At 35.4% G+C, this 20788-nt stretch overlaps 2 protein-coding genes across 3 annotated transcripts; both read left to right on the forward strand.

Moving 5' to 3' along the window:
* Positions 1 to 61: 61 nt before the first annotated feature.
* LOC100246809 (protein disulfide isomerase-like 1-4) lies at positions 62 to 6646 on the forward strand. Of its 2 annotated transcripts, none has more exons than XM_002285100.5 (12): positions 62 to 787; positions 2124 to 2253; positions 3103 to 3268; positions 3360 to 3478; positions 3600 to 3680; positions 4869 to 4955; positions 5075 to 5149; positions 5335 to 5403; positions 5489 to 5569; positions 5674 to 5808; positions 6082 to 6138; positions 6252 to 6646. In XM_002285100.5, the coding sequence occupies exons 1-12, from the start codon at positions 225 to 227 to the stop codon at positions 6420 to 6422; spliced, it is 1734 nt and encodes a 577-aa protein (XP_002285136.1). In that variant the 5' UTR covers positions 62 to 224; the 3' UTR covers positions 6423 to 6646. The 2 variants fall into 2 exon arrangements, with proteins under 2 accessions (XP_002285136.1, XP_010651158.1); XM_010652856.3 differs by having other exon boundaries at positions 131 to 787; positions 2124 to 2250.
* An 880-nt stretch (positions 6647 to 7526) lies between these two features.
* Positions 7527 to 8717, forward strand: LOC100251941 (uncharacterized). The gene has a single exon (XM_002285096.4). The coding sequence runs from the start codon at positions 7994 to 7996 to the stop codon at positions 8498 to 8500; it is 507 nt and encodes a 168-aa protein (XP_002285132.1). The 5' UTR covers positions 7527 to 7993; the 3' UTR covers positions 8501 to 8717.
* Positions 8718 to 20788: the final 12071 nt, after the last annotated feature.

The raw sequence follows: 20788 nt of genomic DNA on the forward strand, positions 1-20788 counted from the left end.
GTTATTCATCATTGAAAATAATGAGAAAAGGTTCAAAAAAAAAAAAAAAGGAAAGTGAATAGATTCATGTGAGGTCAGCGGCATGCACGGCACTGCGACAGCAGCGAGTGGACTTAGACCTAAAAAAACCAGATCTAGAAACGACGTCGTTTAAGTTCCTCTTCTCCTCCTCTAAAAGCCCTACTCATTCAGATCTCACTGGACTCAAACTTGTTGCCATCACAATGTCAGGTCGACTCGTTCTCCTCCTCTTCCTCTCCTCTCTCCTTCTCTTTTCTCAATTCTCTCCGTCCTTGTCAACCGACAAGAATGACGATGATCTCGACGAAGACCTTTCCTTCCTCGAACAAGACGACGTCGTCGAACCTCACCATTCCAAGTCGGGTCACACTTCAGATCTGGACGAATTCGATGACGACGCCCTCGACGACGATTTCGACAACCACTCCGACTTCGATGAGCCCGACTCCGATTACGGCAAGTATTCGCAGTCGGAGATCGACGAGAAGGACGTTGTCGTTTTGAAGGAGAAGAATTTCAGTGACGTTATTGAGAATAATCAGTATGTGATGGTTGAGTTTTACGCGCCGTGGTGCGGCCACTGCCAGGCTCTGGCCCCGGAGTACGCGGCTGCAGCGACGGAGTTGAAGGGGGAGAAGGTGGTGCTGGCGAAGGTGGATGCAACGGAGGAGAGTGAGCTGGCTCACGAGTACGATATTCAGGGGTTTCCTACTGTGTACTTCTTCATTGATGGCGTTCACAAGCCGTATCCTGGCCAGAGGACTAAGTAAGAATTCTCTATCTTTCTCTTCTCAATTGATGGGATCAAATGGAATCAAGTCTGTTTGGTTTCTGAGAAAATGTGGTTAAAGACAAATGAATTAGACTTTTGAATCTCAGTTATTTCTCATTTGGACCTTAAAAGACTATGCTTTTGAGGAATTCGAGACTACCACAACTTTTGGTTAGTTAAGGTGATTTCTTCAAAATGAATGTATTGAACCGAATTGGATCAGTTTGATTGCTAAGAAAAGAAGACTGAAAAGAAATTGAGATTATTAATATTAGAATTTTCATTAATTAGGAAATTCAAACTTTTTCACAATTGAGACTAATAGGACTATTTGGTTTGGTTTCGTTTTTTCCTTTTCTGGAATTGAATTCCCCCCGCCCAGTTCTCTGGGTTAATGCCTTCAATGATGGAAGAGTTTTCTCATCATTGAAATTGGACTACTGAACATGAAAATCGAGGAAGCTTATAAATCAAACCTATTCCCTAAAAGATGGCATCCCAAGGGAAGCTATTTTCTGTCTTTTTGAATAAATGAAGTGGTGTAGTTAAACTACTGAGCTGCTAGATCAATAATAATTTGAGGTTTTTAAAATGTGGTTTCCAGTGTTTACTCTTTCCTAATATGGAATGGAAATTTAGTGACTCAACAGCTATGCTTATGACTCATTTTTTCCATTCACTTCATTGGGTTAGTACAATCACTCAGGATAGTTTGGAATTTAATACATTTTTTTGGTTAATTTTATTAGCTTGTCGTTGGAGGATGTTAACAATCTTGAAGGACTCTAGAAAACCCTAAATCAAGTGTCAGACTTGGAATTTCTTCTTATCCATAATAACATTTTTGTTTGGGAAATATTTAGGGGAAATGATGAAGAATGCTTTGATTTTTATAGACCTCTTTTTTGAAAAGATCATTCTAAAGATTTTCCTTGAACCCAAATAGCAAATCTCTAATCTCCCTCTTGTTTCAGTTTCTTTCTTTTGTTCCTTTCATTTTTTTTCTTTTGTTCACCTTTTTTTTTTGGCTCCTTTTTTAGTTGGAAGCTGACAAACAACTTATTTCTTGATTTATGAATAGGAAGTACAATAAGGGTGAGTTACTAGAACAAAGCCAAACCCTCCATGCTCTCCCCTTTTCTACCTTTTTATTTCTCTTTCTTCAAGAGCTTCTTTTTTACCATTAAAAGTGAAACATATCCCAAAGAGTATGAAAAGGTACTTATTAGTTGGTCCATGGAATACATGTTAAGAAGGATTATTTAGTTCTTTGTTTATTTTGAAGTTATACATATATGGAAGGCTAATAATTTCTCTGTTTCTTCTTTAGAGATGCCATAATAACTTGGATCAAGAAGAAGATAGGACCTGGTGTTTACAACATAACCACAATTGAAGATGGCGAGCGCATATTGACTTCAGAAAATAAAGTTGTTTTGGGCTTTCTTGACTCTTTGGTGGTATTTTCTTACTCTCTTTATCTTTTGTTGATGAACAATTTTACTTTTATGAAAGCTAATAACTAAGAGAGTGTTTGGCAAATTCAATTTAATGGCTTAATAACTTAATTTAAGTCATTAAGTAAATCAAACATATTTGGTAAAATAACTTAATATTACAACTTAAAAATTAATTCTAAATATTAAATCAAAATAATTAATTTATTCTTAATCTTAAATTCTTTTTACCTCATTTGCCCATGAGAGTATATTATAGAATTATGATTCCACCATGTTTCAAAGTCATGGTATCGGTCTGAAGTTTGAAGGCATTACTTCGGTGAAAAATATACCCTACGAGGATGCAAAAACTTGGGTTTGAAGGATGAAAATGAAAATTGGCTTCGAAATTTCCTTATTTTTTTTCCCCACCGCTTTTGATTCGAGTATCGGTCTAGTACCGGCCATGGCTAAGGCGGATATGACTTGGCCGAGTCTGAGATTTTGAACCCTGGATTCCACAATCCATGACTCAATTTTTATAATAAATCTTTTTATGGTTATCTTATATATCTACGATACTTTAAATATGGATGTTTTATAAATAATTTTATTGCTTAAAATTAATGAAAATAAATATAAGTTAAAATTAATGAGATAAATATTTGAGCCAAACATTGCTTAAGTGTATTTCTTACATTAATAGGTTCAAAATCCCCTTAGTCTCTCACTTCTTTCAACAAGCGTTCATAATTTTTAGTTATAGTTTGTGATCTCAAGTTATTCATGGTATCTGCGACTCTTGACTTATTTCTTAAACATTCAAATTCATGATTTTGCTACTCAACTTGGCCTGCTCAATGATTACAGGGTCCTGAGAGTGAGGAGCTTTCTGCTGGTTCAAAACTTGAAGATGATGTCAACTTCTACCAAACTGTGAACCCTGATGTAGCAAAGCTTTTTCATATTGACCCTAAAGTTAAACGCCCTGCATTGGTCCTGCTAAAGAAGGAGGCTGAGAAATTGAGCCATTTCAGTTAGTTTTTTCATTGCAATAACTTGGCAATGTTTTTCTAATTCAAAATGTCCAGGGATAGTGCTTATCTATTCATTTTTCACTTTTGCAGATGGTAACTTCACCAAGTCTGCAATAGCTGAGTTCGTATTTGCTAACAAGCTTCCCTTGGTGACCACTTTTACAAGGGACAGTGCACCCTTGATTTTTGAAAGTCCAATTAAGAAACAGGTAAAACGACATAATCATGGATTTTATAATATCCATGGCTCTAGAATTAAAGTTTTGTTTGAATTGCAGTCTTTAAGGCTTTATGCTGATGGTGTTGACACATTCAAATTTTTTGTCTCAGCTGTTGCTGTTTGCTACTGCAAATGATTCAGAAAAGGTTGTCCCAGCATTTCAAGAAGCAGCAAAATCTTTTAAGGGGAAGGTAATGTAAGATCAGTTACAATAAAAGAGTTTGATTATGCACTGTTAATAATATGAAGTTTTTGCCCATCAGAAAAAGAAAAAGGAAGAGTTCATATGCTTTGGTTCTAAAGATGAAGTTGTTTCAAATCCATGAAAAACCTTCTTGCTAGATAATGATTTTTATGCTTTACAGTAGGCACATACTTTGACTGAATTAGATCTTGAAAGTAATTTTGAGAACTCTTAAGACATATATTCATTGTTAGAAATGGATTATTCACTCAAAAAGTAAGTAAGAAATGAAGTTTCAAACTCTTGGTTGCAATGCTTTAAAAGGCTAAAGGTGGTCTCAAGGCATTTCACCCAAATAAGGCAAGGTGAAAACATAAATGGGGAATGAGATTTATGCCTATTATTATATATAATAGTAGTAATAATAAATAGAAAATAAGATTATATCACATAAGAATAGAATAATAAGAAAACTATAAATTCATAATAAGAAAAATAATTATTTGTTATTTTCAATAATTTCTAATTTAATTCCTCTTTTTCTCTTCCAAGACTGAACTCTCTCTTGTCATTCTATCAATTTGTCTTTAGCACCTTCATTACTATTACTGATAGGATCCTCCAAAGAATCACCATACCTAATTGTTTTTGTCATTCTTACACTGAGGGCTGATTCTACTCATTCTTCTCCTTCATATATCTATGTTTTTTTTTTTTAATATATAGATTTAAAATATCAAAAATGGGAGGAAATTTGTTAAGAGTATTTCAAAAAATAAATAAACAACCAGTAGCTTCTCTTTCTGTAAGTTCTCTGATAATTTTAGCGTCTTTAGTCATCCCAGGTGAGTTCGAAAGAAGAGTGGTGTCTTAGTGGAATTGATGAATTTAAGAGATTGAGGGAACTGAAAATTCACTGGGCTGTGAAATATCAGTATTAGGAATATTGGAACTGAGATGATCCAGCCATTTATCTTGTTGATTGGATGGTATCAATATTGCGCTGATGTCGGCCAACTTACTGTTGATCTGGAGTATCAATAACTTGCATCCTGTGCTCATCAATCATTGCCGATGTTTACAGGATATTTGAATAGATTTTTCCCCTTGCTGGAGATTTCAAGATGCATTGTAGCTTCAAGAAACTTAACCCATGAATCCGTTGACTACTGATTTTTGTTCTGATCAATTGCAGATTATCTTTGTATACGTAGAAATGGACAATGAAGAAATTGGAAGGCCTGTTTCAGATTATTTTGGGGTCACTGGGGATGCTCCCAAAGTACTTTCTCCTACCTTCTCCAAGACTGTTCCTTTCATGCATTTGTGTTGCTATTCTGAACAATTATTGTTTGACATGTGTAGAAAATAACCTTTTAAATTACATTCATTGCTTTCCAGGTTCTTGCATACACTGGAAATGATGATGCAAGGAAATTCATATTAGATGGAGAAGTGACACTCGACAAAGTTAAGGTTGAGGCTTCATTCTCCTTTTTTCCCAACTTCTTTTGTTGGTTTGTATTTTATTTTTAGTAATTTATGGTCATTGGATAAAGTAATGGGGTTGGCATATATACCTCTTTTTGTTTATTTGTATGAACTTGGTAGGAGAGTGGTACTAACAAGTGTGAATAAACATCTCAATGATGATCTCTCAGGCTTTTGGGGAGGATTTCCTGGAAGACAAAGTCAAACCCTTCTTTAAATCAGATCCAATTCCTGAGTCTGTGAGTTACCTAATTTTGTTGTACTGTTATTAAATTGTCATTTCATGTTCTAATCCATTATCCTTCTATATTTTGATTGACACAGAATGATGAGGATGTGAAAATAGTGGTCGGGGATAACTTCGATGAAATTGTTTTGGATGAATCAAAGGATGTTCTTCTTGAGGTATCATTTCATTCCTAGTAATAAGTGTGTGCTTCCATCTATAATTCTCCATCTCAATTTCTGTACTTTTATGGGAATAATTCTGATATGTGCTTGGAATACAGATCTATGCACCATGGTGTGGTCATTGCCAAGCTCTTGAGCCAACATATAACAAGCTTGCCAAACATCTACATGGCATTGAGTCTCTTGTTATAGCCAAAATGGATGGAACCACAAATGAACACCACAGGGCAAAGGTACTTCCAAAGTCAAATCTTCTGGCTGTCTGAAAATGTTCGATACCTAGATTTTTAACTGAGGTCATATTTTTGGTTCTTATTTCTATTTGTCTTACTTATCATCAGTTCATGCTGACCTATTATTCCAATTGCCCTTTGGAGTGACCATGTAGCCCAGAAAAACTGTATTTCATGAAAGAAACCCTTTTTAATCCAATGCATCATGTCCATATTGTTATAAAGCATAATGCAAATATAAACTTATAGTGAAACTCTGTTTTTCTTTGACAGTCTGATGGGTTCCCCACACTTCTATTCTTCCCAGCAGGAAACAAGAGTTCTGATCCAGTAAGTCATGCTTCAAAATATGCAATCTGGGGTTTTCCCTTGAATATTCTGCTTTCCTAGATCTATATGTTGGCTTTTTTCCCCTAGCTAATGGGGATCCTGGGTTTTGGCAGATAACCGTTGACACTGATCGAACAGTGGTAGCATTGTACAAATTCCTGAAGACACATGCATCAATTCCTTTCAAACTCCAGAAACCAGCTTCAGCTTCAAAACCAGAGGGTTCTGATGCCAAAGAGAGCGATGAGAGTAGCAGCCCCAGTGATTTGAAGGATGAATTGTGATGATTGCTGTGGACTAACACCACTAAGTTATGTGTCATGATAGGGAGGAAATACTTGTATTAGATGAAAATAGACATCTGACTGGGAAGGGATACAAATTTCCACCCCCTCCCGCCACCCACCACACACCCCCCCCCCCTACTCTCTCTCAAGTTTTGCCTTTCTCTCGCTTCACTAGAAATTCTGCATGAGGATATAATAAAAATTTGCTTTCTCCTTTTCCATTGCTGATTATTCTGTGAGAGGTATATGAACATCAAACATAGGCTTTAGCGGAGAGTGCTTGAGGTACCATTGAGGTTGTGGCATCTAATCTAACGCCCAAAATGTGTCAATGTTCGACTTTCGGTCACCCATCTTTAAATTCCCCTTGATCTAAAAAGGCCCCTTTTTTTGCATTAGAGAGAAGTTTGCGACTTGCTTGCTCTTGACCTCCCCTTCAATCTTTCTATACAAAGTTTGAAATTTGTTTCATAACTGTTTTGTAATTATTTTTCTATTTATGTAATGTATAGTTTAAATTTTAAAAATAATGATTTTTATTATAAGATATAGTATTTCGATTTTTAATTAATCCATACTCATGGTTTAAAAATAAGCATATTTTATTTATTAAATTTTTTTTAATGATTTATTTAACTTATTCTAAAATCAAGGGATTTGAAAGAAGGGGTTTTACTTCATCTTCAAGTATTTCAAAAAAGAAAAGAAATGAGATCATTGATTTAATTTCCAAATACAATATCTCTTATCGACACATCCTACTTGGTGAGATAAATTTCTTTATAAAAAATTTAAAACTATTTTTAAATAGTTAGAAATATTAAAATAAGGAAGTTTACAACAAAATAAATCATCATTGTATTTATTTTTACTATATGAATTTTTTTTTTTAAAAAACATAAATATTATCTTATCTTTTTTAATGAAATATTTGGTTATGGGTGGGCAACAACTTGATTACGAGATAAATTATAAATATAGTAAAATTCTAGATTAAGTCAATTAACCGCAAAGATGGTGAGAAGCGCGTGGAGGTTTAAGTTTAACCAAGAGGTTGCAAGTTGCAACTTCCACGTTCCTTGTATGGAAGGAATATTACGAAAGTGGGAGAAAGACAATGCACCGACATAGTGATGGAGAAATACCGCACCGCAGTCTTCGTGGGCTAATTGGAAATCGCTCTTCCTCCATTACCACCTCAGGCATAGTGCCTCTCCTAAACCTTCACCTATAATTTCTCTCCCTCACTTTTTATATTTCCAAATTTTGTTTATTCAAATCCAAATTCTCTCTCCCCCTTTCCTTTCCTCTTAAGTATTTTCCTTCGCTCCTCCGTTTCTTTCTCGGCATTGGATCTCTCTCCTACGGCTCTCTCGACGTGTCCCGATCTGATTGGGCTCGTCTGTTTCCGTTTTCGATTCTCTTTAGGTCTTCTACCTTTACTTCAGATCTGCTTTTCTCATCAGATTCAAACTCCAGATCTGTTGTTCTTTAAGTCTAGTTTCTTTTGCTATTTATCTAGTTGGTTTTGAACTTTTTTTTTCTGCGAGTAAAGTGAACTTTTGGCAATGGCGAGATTGTTCAGATTCTGCATTGCGCTTACTGCGGTGTTGCTTTTAGTGGAGTTCGCTGTCGCTGTAGATCCGCCAGAGTTGTCGCCTGCGCCGGCGCCTGAAAGCGGCGCCGAAGATGTTGCTCCATCGCCACATACATTGTCTCCGCCGCTTTCGCCAACCGCTCCTTCGCCATCTCCGTATTTTGGATCACCGCCGGCGCCACCACAGGCTTTGGAATCTTCTCCGTCGCCTTCGCCTGACTCGTCTCCTGCGCCGACGCCCTCTCCTACACCCTCTTCGTCTGATGTTGGGGATATTCAGCACACGAGTACTGAGAACGCAGATGGAGAGGAAGGAGAGTCATCCGGTGGACTCAAAGGTGGACAGAAGGCTGGGATAGCGCTCGGAGTCATCGCCTGTGTTGCTGTGCTCGGAGTCGGTTGTTTGGTGTACAAGAAACGGCAGGACAACATCCAGCGATCCCGATACGGCTACGCAGCGAGGAGAGAGCTTCTTTAGTTAAGGAAAGCCATGATTTTTATCATTTTTAATTATTTTCACACTATATTCACATAGAGATTTGTTATATTGAGTTCTATTGTGGTGATGATTATTTCTTTAGTCAGATTTACCCATTGTTTCACTGAATAAATGGTAGACATTAGTCTAATGATTTTAATAGTTGATTGTATAGTGTATTTTGTTTTATTATATTTTATTTAAGTTTTTTTTTCTATCTTGCAGTGCTTCTGCTTCAGTTCTAAATTATTTTCTTCTTTTTTTGTTCTTTGTTTTTTTTGGATTCAAATCAGAATAATACGGGAAATAATGATTATACCTAGTTGGAAACTGCTTTGTAGTCCTTTTAAAATTTTTAAGTTTCAAATAATAAAATTAAAACATCTAGACAAATTGGAAGTGAGCGATTTGACATAGATTATTAGCCTTTCAAAGGCATGTTTTGTGTCCCAGAAGGAATACACGTATAGAGAGGAAAAAAACTTCATATACAATGAAAAATTAAAATCCTTTTTTTTCTCTTCTTATTTTCCTGGGAAATCCAGCGAAGTTCGTTCTTTTTTCTCTTTCGTTTTTTTTTTCTCTTCCTTCTTTACTTCCGTCATCTGAATTTTTTATTTTTTAAATTCAATAAAGAAATAAAAAGGCCAGTTATACACCGCCTGCTCTGAGGATGATGCAAGGATAGCGTGGAGAGTGAGTGGCAAATGAATGGGTGAACTGGCAGTGCACTTTTAGCAGTAGTAGAGTTATTGACGTGGCCCAGTATGAGAATTTTTGGAGTTGAGCAATTCAAGACCACCCCATCAACCAATGGCGAATAATACCAAACAATGCCAACCCATTTCTGCTGTGTTTTTTGTTTGTTTCTGGCTTTTATTCATTATATATATATATATATATATATATATATATATATTGTGTTAGTAGTATTCGACTATTAGTGGATGATTAGTGGGTGATTATGTGCATATGGGGTTTAGGCAAGCTTCCACCCACAGACCTAGTGATGGTGAATGCGTGCAGCACAAATTGAGGTAGGCAGCTTCCACAAACTCATATAAAAAATGGCTATGGCTGCTAGTGGTGAATGTGTGCCGAACAAAATGAGGTAGGCAGCTTCCACAGACACATGAAAAAAAAAAGCTGTTAGTGGGTGTGGGTTTGGGTATGATGCAACTTCAAATTTAGGTTGTGGTCCCGTTAGGGTTTATGTGGAAATAAAAGATGGTTGGTGAGTGGATGGATAAGAATTAAGCATGTGAAGATGAATCCAGGCTATGCAGCAATACAATTCAGTGCCCATTCCACCAAGAATGTGGAAAAGGTTTCTACCTTGTAATACAAAGTGGAAATGTTTTCTTGAAAGCTCTAATGGAGTAAATGTTTTGATCCTCCTTAAAAAAAAAAAACAAAAAGTGGTATTTATTTATTAAATTAAAAAAAAAAATACATTTAAAGGTGAATCATGAATGTTCCAACTAGGCTAACTTGGGTGGGTTGGGTTTGCATCCAATATGCTAAATCCAACCCCCTATCCTTAATTTTTTGAAATTGGGTTAAGTTTGGATTAAGTCAAATTGGGATTTAAGTGAGTGGAATCAACCTTTGATTACTTTTTAAATTTTAAATTTTGTTCATTTATATCAAAATTTAAATGGTAAATAACATACTATTTTAAAATTTTAAAAAATATTTATCTTTTTAAAAATAAAACAAACATAATAAATTAATATTGACATTTTTTTCTTTTAAAATAATTTGAAAGGATAAGAATTGAGTTGGGTTGGGCTAAACCCGCTCAAATTACATCCCTAGTTGCACCTATCCAGGAGGGAGTCAACTGTTGGCCTCATTGAATGTCGATCTCCCACGTTGAATGCCACTCCATGGGTGGGTTGTGCCTCGTATTAGCACCAACATTTTGGTATCTCTAAATCATCTTGATCGATAAAATTACTTTGCAGCCATTTGACTTGACTCTCCAACTTATATTTTAATTCTTCTTTTCGTCCTTCTGTAAGTACAAATTTTGTAAATTTTTGGTCCTGTAAAAATTAGCAAAACAAAAATAGGAAAATAATGCGAACAAAATATTTATTAAAATTAAAATATATTATGGGTACAATCTAAAAAAAATAATATTCTTTCCAAAAGAATATTTTTCCTCTGATTTTTTTTGCCTTGATCACACTTTGTAAGACAATGATGACATTTTCTTGATTTTGAAGATCAATCGGAGGCCACAAATGTAGAGAAAATTTGAATTTCAAATTCCTGAATTTTTATTGCTTAATTCAATGGATTTAGTTCATTGATTTTAGCAAATTTTCTTCTCCGAGAAGCTTTACCAACAAGATAATAATAATAACAATAATTTTCTTCTTTCTTATTATTATTATCCTTTTTATAGTTGGAGATTAGAGAAACTTATTCATAAGAGGATATATATATATATATATATATATATATATATATATATATTTTATATTTATTCATTTTGAAGACCAAATTAGTGGTAATTTAATCCACTAATTTTTTTATGTCTACAAATGCCCCCACTTCAAGACACATCACGTACATGTGTCATATGGATGGGAAGAGTCTTCGTAATAATTTTTTTTTTCAAAGAAATATTTTAATAGGAAATTTCCTCTTTTTTTTTCAAATAAAAAATAAAAATTTCCCACTTTTATTCAAACTTTTTTTTGTTTTCCTACTTGCTTTACGCTTTGAATAATCTTTCAATTTGTTTTCCTTCTTGCTTTACACTTTCAGTCCTCTCCCAATTTGTCCTCCCTATATATATATATATATATATATATAAAGGGGATAATAGTTGAAAAACTTGATTTGAACTTTTTCAGAGAGCTCTTTCGACCTTTAGGTGTAACCCAACTTGAATTCATCGTGAAAAATCTTCACTTCTTCAAACTTGTAAGTGTTTTTTTTTTCAAAGAAGAGAAAGACTTACTTTTTCGAACATGTGTCGGCCTTCATCATTTGCAGAGACGAATTTAATTTCAGGTAATTTAATTAAATAATTAATTTTTTAGTTACCTTAATATTTGAGGGGAATTTTTTTAAATAAAATTAAATATCCATAAAAAAATATGAATATTTAAAATTTGACCCTTGTGTAATCAAGTCGTAGCCCTAACGCGAAGCGGTGTCGTATTTTTGGCACTTAAGTGTTAAAAGTCTTCACTCATGCAAATTGACTTAACTTGAATGCATAGTGATATTTCAAGTTTTAACACTTAATTAAAACTGGAATAATACTTGATATTTATGCAAACAAGTTATAGACATGATGCTACACGATGTTGTACTTTCAGCACTTAATACAACTTGAGTGCTAAGGTCTTCATCCATGCGAATTGGCTTGACTTAAATGCATAGTGACATTTAAAAATTTAGACCCATATTTTATTCATTTCTTTTTCTACCTTTTTTATTATTTATTATTTATTTATTTTTTATTTATAGGATGATGTTCTTCAAATGTTTCAAGGAAAAGACCATAACCATTCTTCAGGATGATAGTGAAGATTTTGAGGAAGGGAGTACCTTGTTAGTGCATAAGTCACTTATTGACCTTTAATTTTTGTCAGTGTCAATGACAAATGACCCATTACACATTTCTTCCTGGTCCCGAGTTGCATCTTGCAAGTTTACAAATATCAACAATTCAAAACTTAATAAGGTGAAACCTATTTCTAAGCTCTGCTGTTGAATTCCTCTCACCCAACTACTATTAAGGTTCATGATGAATTTGGATTGTTGGGTTCTTGTGTTCGTGACGGAGAAGCCAAATGAGGAAGCTCATTCAAAGTACTTAGGGGAATTTTTCTTTACCGAATGATATTGGGAATGGGTTGAGAAGGTATTAGGTCGACATGGACCATTCCTTAAAATGATGTAAGCTTTATGAAGCTATCTTTGCATCCTTATTTAGCTATGATCGTCATGCCTTTATGATTAGGGCCTTTTGCGAACGTTGGTGTCCTACCACTAACACCTTGCATACTTCCATTTGAGAGGTTTCCATCTCCCTTTGGGACTTATATTGTATTGCTGGATTACCCATCATTGGATATTTTTATGATGAGATGGTACCGAGCGTGGAAGAGTTATCTAATGATGCAACAAAGTCCTTACTCCCACCAAGTTGTTGAAATTTATTCCCTTTATATCATCGAATTTGCTATGAGATGAAAGGGAAGTCTTTAGTCAAGTTAGCCTCTTGGGTGTCATTTTGGTACAAAGGCTCCATGAAGTATGCAAAACCTCCAAAGAAAAGTACAAGGAATAAGGCGCAAAGGCCTAAGGAGACTTATAACCCCTCCGAGGAAATTGATCATGTTAAATCTTGTACTCAGTCAGAGATGGAAATTTTTGACAACCTTGGCATAGTCGAGACAGATGTTAAAGAGACTTACTTGACCACTTTCTTGGCATGTTGGTTATGCAAGTTCGTTCTTCCTTGGGGAGGTGTCAACTTGATTCGTTTAGGAGTCTTCAAGATAGCTAGTAGAATGACTCAATGTGAGACATTTAGTCTTGTTGTTTCGGTGTTAGCAAACATTTACAACGGCTTAAATGAAATCGCTTGTTCTTTGAAGCCTGAGACTAATGCATCTATTTTCCCTATTCATTATTTATACGGATGGTTAGGTGAATATTTTGATACCCATTTTATTTCTCCTTCTTGGAACCATCCCCCACAGATGACTTATTACACCGACGAGTTTTCTGCTAAGTGTTTTGATGATTTGCAAGCTTAGACTTTGATAATGTCTTGCAAAGGCATAAAGTTGGACCACTTGGCATTGCGCCACAAGGAGCGTGTGCATTGGGCTGATAATGAATCTATTAGTGTTACCAAAGATTATTACCTCATAAGTCTTCGCTCTAGCTATTTATCTTTGCGACAAGGTAACCATTGGGTGATCCAACCATATTATCCTCATCAGTTTTCTAGGCAATTTGGGTATCCTCAAGACCTTTTGGGAGGTTTGCTAAAGATTTTTCGCACTAGAACTTTAGAGACGGTGTATCAACATTGGGAGTCATGCATTAGGCTTGGTACTTACTCCAAAGTTACTATACCATATTATCATAGTCTTAAAGAGTTTTCAGTCACCAAGGCTTATGCGGATTGGTGGATCAAAGTGCATAATCCTGATAAGGAAATTCTTATTGCTGCTTGCATGGAGCCCCCTTCTGACTCTTCTCGGCAAATACTCTCAAAATCTTTAGAGAGTAGAATGCGCAATGATGACTCAAGTGTTTCTACTAAGGAGAATATTAAAGACAATGTTGAGAATGATTTTGATGATTTACCTGATGATTCAAGAGCTTCTTCTAAGCGCTCAATGGGTGGACATAAAAATAATACCTCTACACACTTAGAGCATGAGGAAACTATTTTCAATGGTGGTAATACTCACTATCACAAGACTTTGAAGCAAAATAACAATGCACATGGTCTTTGTGAATTAGATGATGATTTTGAAAATACAAATGAATGTCACTTCAAACGTCGAAAGATTAGACCCAACCCTATGTACTATGATGAGACTAACTCTCATCCTCTTGATGTAGATGTCTTCTTTGCTGACGTCCCAATTTCTACTCAACCGATGGAACTTGATGGTGAAAAGGTAATTTTTTTTTTTTTTTGCATTGATACTAACAAAAATAAATATTTGTCTTAGGTGGCGGGTGACAACCAATTTGTCGATGAAGGGAATGAGTCATCTCCTAAGGATCAGTTCAAAAATGTTGTTGCTGCTAGGGAGTCAACGCCCTTTACCTCGACTATGCAATGAGATAATTACTCTATCATCCCATTACATTTGTCTCATTCTTGTTTGGATGATGAAGGTATTACTAACATCTTAAGTGATGTTTTGATTGAATCTCAAGGTTAAAAGACCACAATTGGAGATATAACATATGATGAATTGACACTTTTATCAGTTGCATGTTTAATTGTTGAACAATAATCTCTATGCCCTACTGTGGTTGCTCATTCTACTTCCACTCACACATTCAACGTCGAACAAATCATCCTTAATGCCCAATGCCAAGCAGCGCTTATGATAGGAGAAGACATTAATGAGATGATTATCAAAACTTTCAATGAGTGTCTCCCATTATTGAGAGGAAAACTTGATGAGCTTTTCAATGCTATCATGAAGATTGGAGTGGACCCTTCACCATTGAAGTCTCAAATTGAGAAGTACATGGAAAGTGTAGATCACCCCGATGCAGTGCAACACACCCATTCTATGAAGATATCTCTGGAAGTACAAAACGAACGTTTAACTATTGTTGCATCTCAGATTGTGGATGCTCTAAACTCTGAGGGTGTACAGACAAACCGTCATCAATCATTAAAGGTTGACTTAACTACTCTCGATGTTAAACATGAAGCACTTAAGAAGGAATTGGAGCAACTAAGTATACAAAAGAAGCGCCTTCATAACTCAATCTTAGAGATCGATGAAATTATGACCAAGAAATAGAATGATGTTTCTTGTTTGAGGAAAGAACATGTCATTATCGCCCAAACCCCCGTGCTTACTGATGTCGATGTCAAGACTTTAGAGACACTTCAAGAATCCTTAAGGACTCAACGTGACGAGCTTGCATGCTTGGTGTGGATGTGATCATTGTACCTTCTTACTTAGTTTCAACTCTCATTCTTTTCTTTCATTCATTATTTTATTTTTATTAAGATGTAATAAAGTCTAGTATTTGTTATCCAGATTTATTTATTAATAAAAATAAGACTTTTTTTTTTTTTTTTGGTAGTGACTGAACTCAAGTGGTTTCCCTGAGTTGCCTACATACCTTTTAAAGAGAAGGGATCAAGTCAAATGTAGTTCCATTTTTTTTTTAAGCTCTAATATTTGCCAAGACTAAAAGAAAGATTTAATCTTGTGAACATATGTCCTAACTTTTACCTAAGTCGCATTTTCAGGTTTTCAACTTAGTAGACTTTTTTTTTTTTTTTTGTGTATCGTACGCAGTTTATGCTCACGCGGGCTAGGAACATCACTTGTCTTGAAGGATGATAAATTCATGTTCTTGGAACAAAGTTTAATTGAGGGTCAAATATGACTTATTCTCAACCAAACTTGTGAAAATCTTTCTTAAGCATTTTGGAGAACAAAATAAGTCCTTTAAATTCGTCTTAAATTTCTTCAACCTTAAAAGTGGATGAATGACACTTTTGTATTGTGTTGGATATTCTTCCACGACCATGTTGAAGAATGTGTCAAGCTTGGACTTGATTTTAATCCAAGGGTGGTAAACACATGTTCTTGGAGCAAAATTTAATTGAGGGTCAATGATGACTTGATCTCAAGTAAACTTATCAAAAATTCTCTTAAGTGTTTTGAAAAATCTAACCTTGTTTTCTTTAGCTTTAAAGGTGGATGAATGTCACTTTTGTTTGTGTTTGATATTCTTCCACGAGCTTGTTGAAGAATGTTTGGAGTTTGATTTTGACTTTTGAAGCTTCATTTTTTTATTTAGCTTCTGGGTTGCATCGCCCTTTTGAGAACGCATCATGCTGAAAGAAAAGAACATTTGTATGTAGAGAAGTTGGAGATTTTAGTTTGAAATCTCCGAATTTAACTTCTTTAATATAAAGAGTTTGTTCCTCGGTTTAAGAAGTTTGCCAATAATGATTTTTTATTTTTTATTTTTACTGTAGTTTAAGCTTTTGTAGGATGAAAGCAATATGCAGTCTAGGCTCATGCTTTAAGGAGCATCATTGGAATGCCGAGGTTTGAAAACAATTGTGGTAAAATTTGATGTCATGCTCTCTTCATCATCACCAGTGAAAGTGATGGTTGCACAACATGCTGCACAACTATGACATTTGTTTTCAAATTGTTTTGCCCCCTTTATTTTTGTAGCATAGATTGATGGATTCCTATGTATATGGATCAATGCAATTCGTGTTTCCTCAAGAAGTTGTAACATTTCATGGATATTGAAGAGCAAGGGTAAGTGATTTCTCGGATTTTGTCTTTTGTTGGATCAAAACAAAATTTATAACCCAATTCACTATTCTATAGTAATTTGTACCCGATCAAAAAGTGGTTTTAGTACAAACTACTGTAGTATAGTGGTTGTTAGGTATCGTCCACAAGGATGGATTATTCTTGGTAATTAAGGCTTGAATGAGATGATAAGAAATGATTGTGATAAAATGAAATTGATTTGAAAATGTATGATAAAATTTCATAATAACAATGATTTCAAATTGAGAGGAAAATGAAGTGTAAAAGAGAAGAAAATTAATAAGATGTGAGATTCTCGGAGTTAGGATTTTCTAGAAAGCAATTTCCATGGTGAATAGATGTTGAGATCTAACTGTCATCAAATTAGATTGAAAACCTAAATTTTCATCTAAACCGATTTTTGATTTAGTTTTAGGTCTAGATCTAATTTCTCTTCAAATTAGGTAATCTAATCCAAGAGGTCAATTCAAATCATATATTCAATTCATCTTAAATTATCTTCCGATGATTCACACAATGCAACTATTCAATCTCATCAAATCTAGCATTAAGAATTTGATGAATCTACTTAGCTTGCATTGTAGTAATCATCCAAGACAATTTGAAGAGAAAATTCCCCAAATTTCAATTAATCAATCAATTGGATCAAATTACCTTTATAATTCAAGCTCAATTATCTAATTCACCATAGATATTGCTTCTAGATCTCCCCTTCTCCGAGAAAAACGAGATTTAGCCACTCATGCTTGGAGATTTGATCTCACAAGACATGTTTGGCTATCAAGAAAATAAGAGAAAATGAAGGAAAGTAGAGAATTATATAGAGAAAAGAAATCTGAAAAGTTCTACAATTAGAAAATGTATCAAAAGTCTTTAAATGAGTCAATCACGTTTCTATTTATAGGTCAAGGTCAAGTGGACACTTGGCACCATCTAAGAGGTCTTCCGGAGGCTTCTTCATCAAAGAATCTGGAAAAAATACATTTTGGCATGAGCCCCTAGCAATTTCGCATGATGATGCGAAGTGGAAAATCCATCAGCTGCATTTTCGTCTTGCTGGAGCGTTTCGCATGACTGTGCGAAAATTTCGCATGGTCATGCGAAACCACTTTTCACATTTCCCTTATTTGCTGCAGCCAAGCCTATTCTGTTTCATTTCGCATGACTATGCGAAAATTTCGCATGGTCATGCGAAATTGAAAAACATGCTTTTTTCGACTCCTCTTTGCAATTTCTCTCATTTCTTTCTCTTGATTCCACTTCAATTACCTCCAAATCTCGATCCAAACCGATTGCATTGCTTCTTTCATTATGCATTTGGATCATCATCAACTTTATTTGTTTTCTTCAATTTGATTCATCTCTTTTGTCACCAATTTATCAAAATCATACCTTGAAATGACTCCAAAACTTCATAAAACTTGCTAGTAACTCTTGCAAGGGCAAAAACATATTAATTGAGTGTTTTAGGCATAATTACTACTTAAAAGATGTGAAACTCATGAGAATTATTATCTAAAATATGCTCTTTTTGAGTAGTAATTAGTAAGCATTGTAGGTTTGTTACTACCTCATCATCTTCCTTAGTTTTGCTTGACTCTGCACCAAAAGCATTTTCTTCATCCTTATCTGGCTCATCTTCTTCCAAAATCTCATGACAAGAGACCATATGAGTTGATGTCACCATCCCTTTATTGAAGAACTCCGGAGGGAAGTATTCTCCTAAGGTGATAGGAATGATAAACTTTTGTACCAATAAGTTATCAACTTGTACAATCGCTTGTTTTCTTTTAGGTTTCTTTTCTTCTTTTTTCTTCGCATGTTGATGAATATTTTGCTTACATTGTTATTTCCTAGGAAGATTTGGATATGGATGAGATTTTTGTTTCTTACAAGGTCTTCTTCGTGTCACTAATGTCCAGCCTCCTTCGTTATACGACATTGATTCATTATCAAAATAGAAGTGAAGAAGGGTGTCTTGACATGACACTTGTGTTTGCTTTGGTTTTGGTGACTTGCATTGGATAGTACCGATGCATGCCCCTAGTGTCTTAGGTGGAACATGTAACGAAACAGGATCGATGGATCCAAATGTGACTGTAGCATGATTTGACTCTACTACTTCATCTAGATCCAAATGGATTCTTCCTTGTTTTGCAAGTTTCATTATGAGATCTTTTAAGATGAAACATTTCTCCACCGGGTGACTGGTGATTCGATGGTAATGACAATAGTTCGGATCATTAATATGACCCATTTTTTTTTACGCTTGCACTCAAGTAGTCAATAACTTTTTTCTGGAGCAGGTCTTCCAACATGCTAGGCACATCAAAATCAGGAAAATGATACTTCTTCTCCTCTAATTCCTTCAAGGTGAACCGACGCCTCTCATTTTCCTGGGTTGGTCTAGCCTCTTTTACTTTCTTCTTTTTATCTCGCACTGAGATTTTGATTGGAGTCGCATTTTTCATCATTGACTCCTAGATGGGTTTTATTGAATTCTTATCACTTGTTTTCCCATTGTGTCTTTCTCTTTGTTGGCCAATGATAAGGTCCTTTTTAGCACCATGGTTGGCTATGCTGAGCTCCATGTCACGTGTTCGAGTAGCTAATTCTTCAAAGGTATGGGGTCGTATCCCTTGGAGGATGTATAGGAGACTCCAATGCATTCCTTGTAAGCACATCTCCACGGCTGATACCTCAGATAATCTATCTTTGCAATCAAGGCTTAAAGAACGCCAACGGTTGATATAGTCTACAATCGACTCGTCTTTCCATTGCTTACCGTTAGTAAGCTCCATCATGCTTACAGTTCGTCGGGTGCTATAGAAACGGTTAAGGAATTCACGTTCCATTTGGTTCCAACTATCGATACACTCAGGTGCAAAGTCTATGCACCAATCGAAAGCATTCCCTCGGAGTGAATGGACAAATTGTTTAACTAATAAGTCACCATCTGTACCTGCATTGTTACAAGTTTCAACGAAATGGGCAACATGTTGTTTTGGATTTCCCTTCCCGTCAAATGATTGAAATTTTGGAGGTTGATAACCCACAAGCATATGTAGCTTATCAATCCTCTTAGTGTAAGGATTAGAGTACATGAGCGTACTCTGTGAGGGTCCACCGTACTGCACTTTAATGGTGTTAGTTATCATGTCCTGAAGTTGTTGAACAGATAATGATGTCAGTGAGGCAGATTCCGTCGTTTGTCTCTCAACTTGCATTGTCCTATACGTATGTGGTGCATCATCGAGAGGAGATGCAACATTCGAAAGGTGGTTGAGTCCTTGACTTGAATCACCCGTATTTTGTACTTGTGCCTCAACTTTGTTTATGAGAGAGGATATCTGCATATCCTTTTCCTCAACCGTCTTGGTGAGTTTGGTGATGACGCGAGCCATCTCTGTTAATTGTTCCTCTAAGGATGTAGTGTCGATTGCCATTACTGACATAGTCATCGAGAAAGAAGAATTAAAAGAGTCGGAATGATTGGAGTAGTTTTCCTCATTTGACATTCCAATTGGCGATCCAGAGTGTGAGTTGGTGCTAGAGTTGGCATTGGTAACAGAGCAAAGAAATTTATCCCCAAAGTCCTGTAGTGTTGAAGGGATTTTTCCTTTTCTATGAGGACTATGGCTCTTTGCCCCCAGAGAGACCAAGGTGATGAGTGGTTGGTGCTCATCATGTGTTCTTACTTGTTTTAGCAAACAAGCAGACTCACTTGTTTGTTTTGTTGAGAGTGAAAATATTGATTTTGCTTTGCTACGAGTCATGGGGCCTGTAGCGGTGTCATGTGTCAATTGTGCAATGATAATCTTGTCATTGCCTTTGTTGACATGCACAACTTGAGTTCTTTTAGGTGTCATCGACGTACTAGAGATCAATCTTCTAACAAGAAAGATGAGAGGCAGGGATGTCCCATCGGGCGTGCCAGAAATTTGTATGCACAAATTTCGTAAATTTTTGTCCTGCAAAAATTAGCAAAACAAAAATAGGAAAATAATGTGAACAAAATATTTATTGAAATTAAAATATATTGTGGGTACAATCTCAAAAAAAAAAAAAATTTCAAAAGAATATTTTCCCTCTGGTTCTTTTGTCTTGATCACACTTTGGAAGACGACGATGACGTTTTCTTGATTTCAAATATCAATCAAGGGGCCACAAGTGGCTTATTCCCGAATGACCTTGTTGAATGGTGAAAAACACATGTAGCAGTTCTTTTGCTGCTTACCGATTTGCT

The sequence above is a fragment of the Vitis vinifera genome, chromosome 6, assembly GCF_030704535.1.
Source record: "Vitis vinifera cultivar Pinot Noir 40024 chromosome 6, ASM3070453v1".
In the NCBI taxonomy this organism is placed as follows: domain Eukaryota; kingdom Viridiplantae; phylum Streptophyta; class Magnoliopsida; order Vitales; family Vitaceae; genus Vitis; species Vitis vinifera.

Excerpts from the sequence above, each read along its gene's own strand:
- LOC100246809 (XM_002285100.5), top strand. The coding sequence starts at position 225 with ATGTCAGGTCGACTCGTTCTCCTCCTCTTCCTCTCCTCTCTCCTTCTC. Across the intron at positions 2,254-3,102 it reads GCTTTCTTGACTCTTTGGTG|GGTCCTGAGAGTGAGGAGCT; the intron begins GTATTTTCTTAC and ends CAATGATTACAG. Across the intron at positions 3,269-3,359 it reads TGAGAAATTGAGCCATTTCA|ATGGTAACTTCACCAAGTCT; the intron begins GTTAGTTTTTTC and ends TCACTTTTGCAG.
- LOC100251941 (XM_002285096.4), top strand. The coding sequence starts at position 7,994 with ATGGCGAGATTGTTCAGATTCTGCATTGCGCTTACTGCGGTGTTGCTT.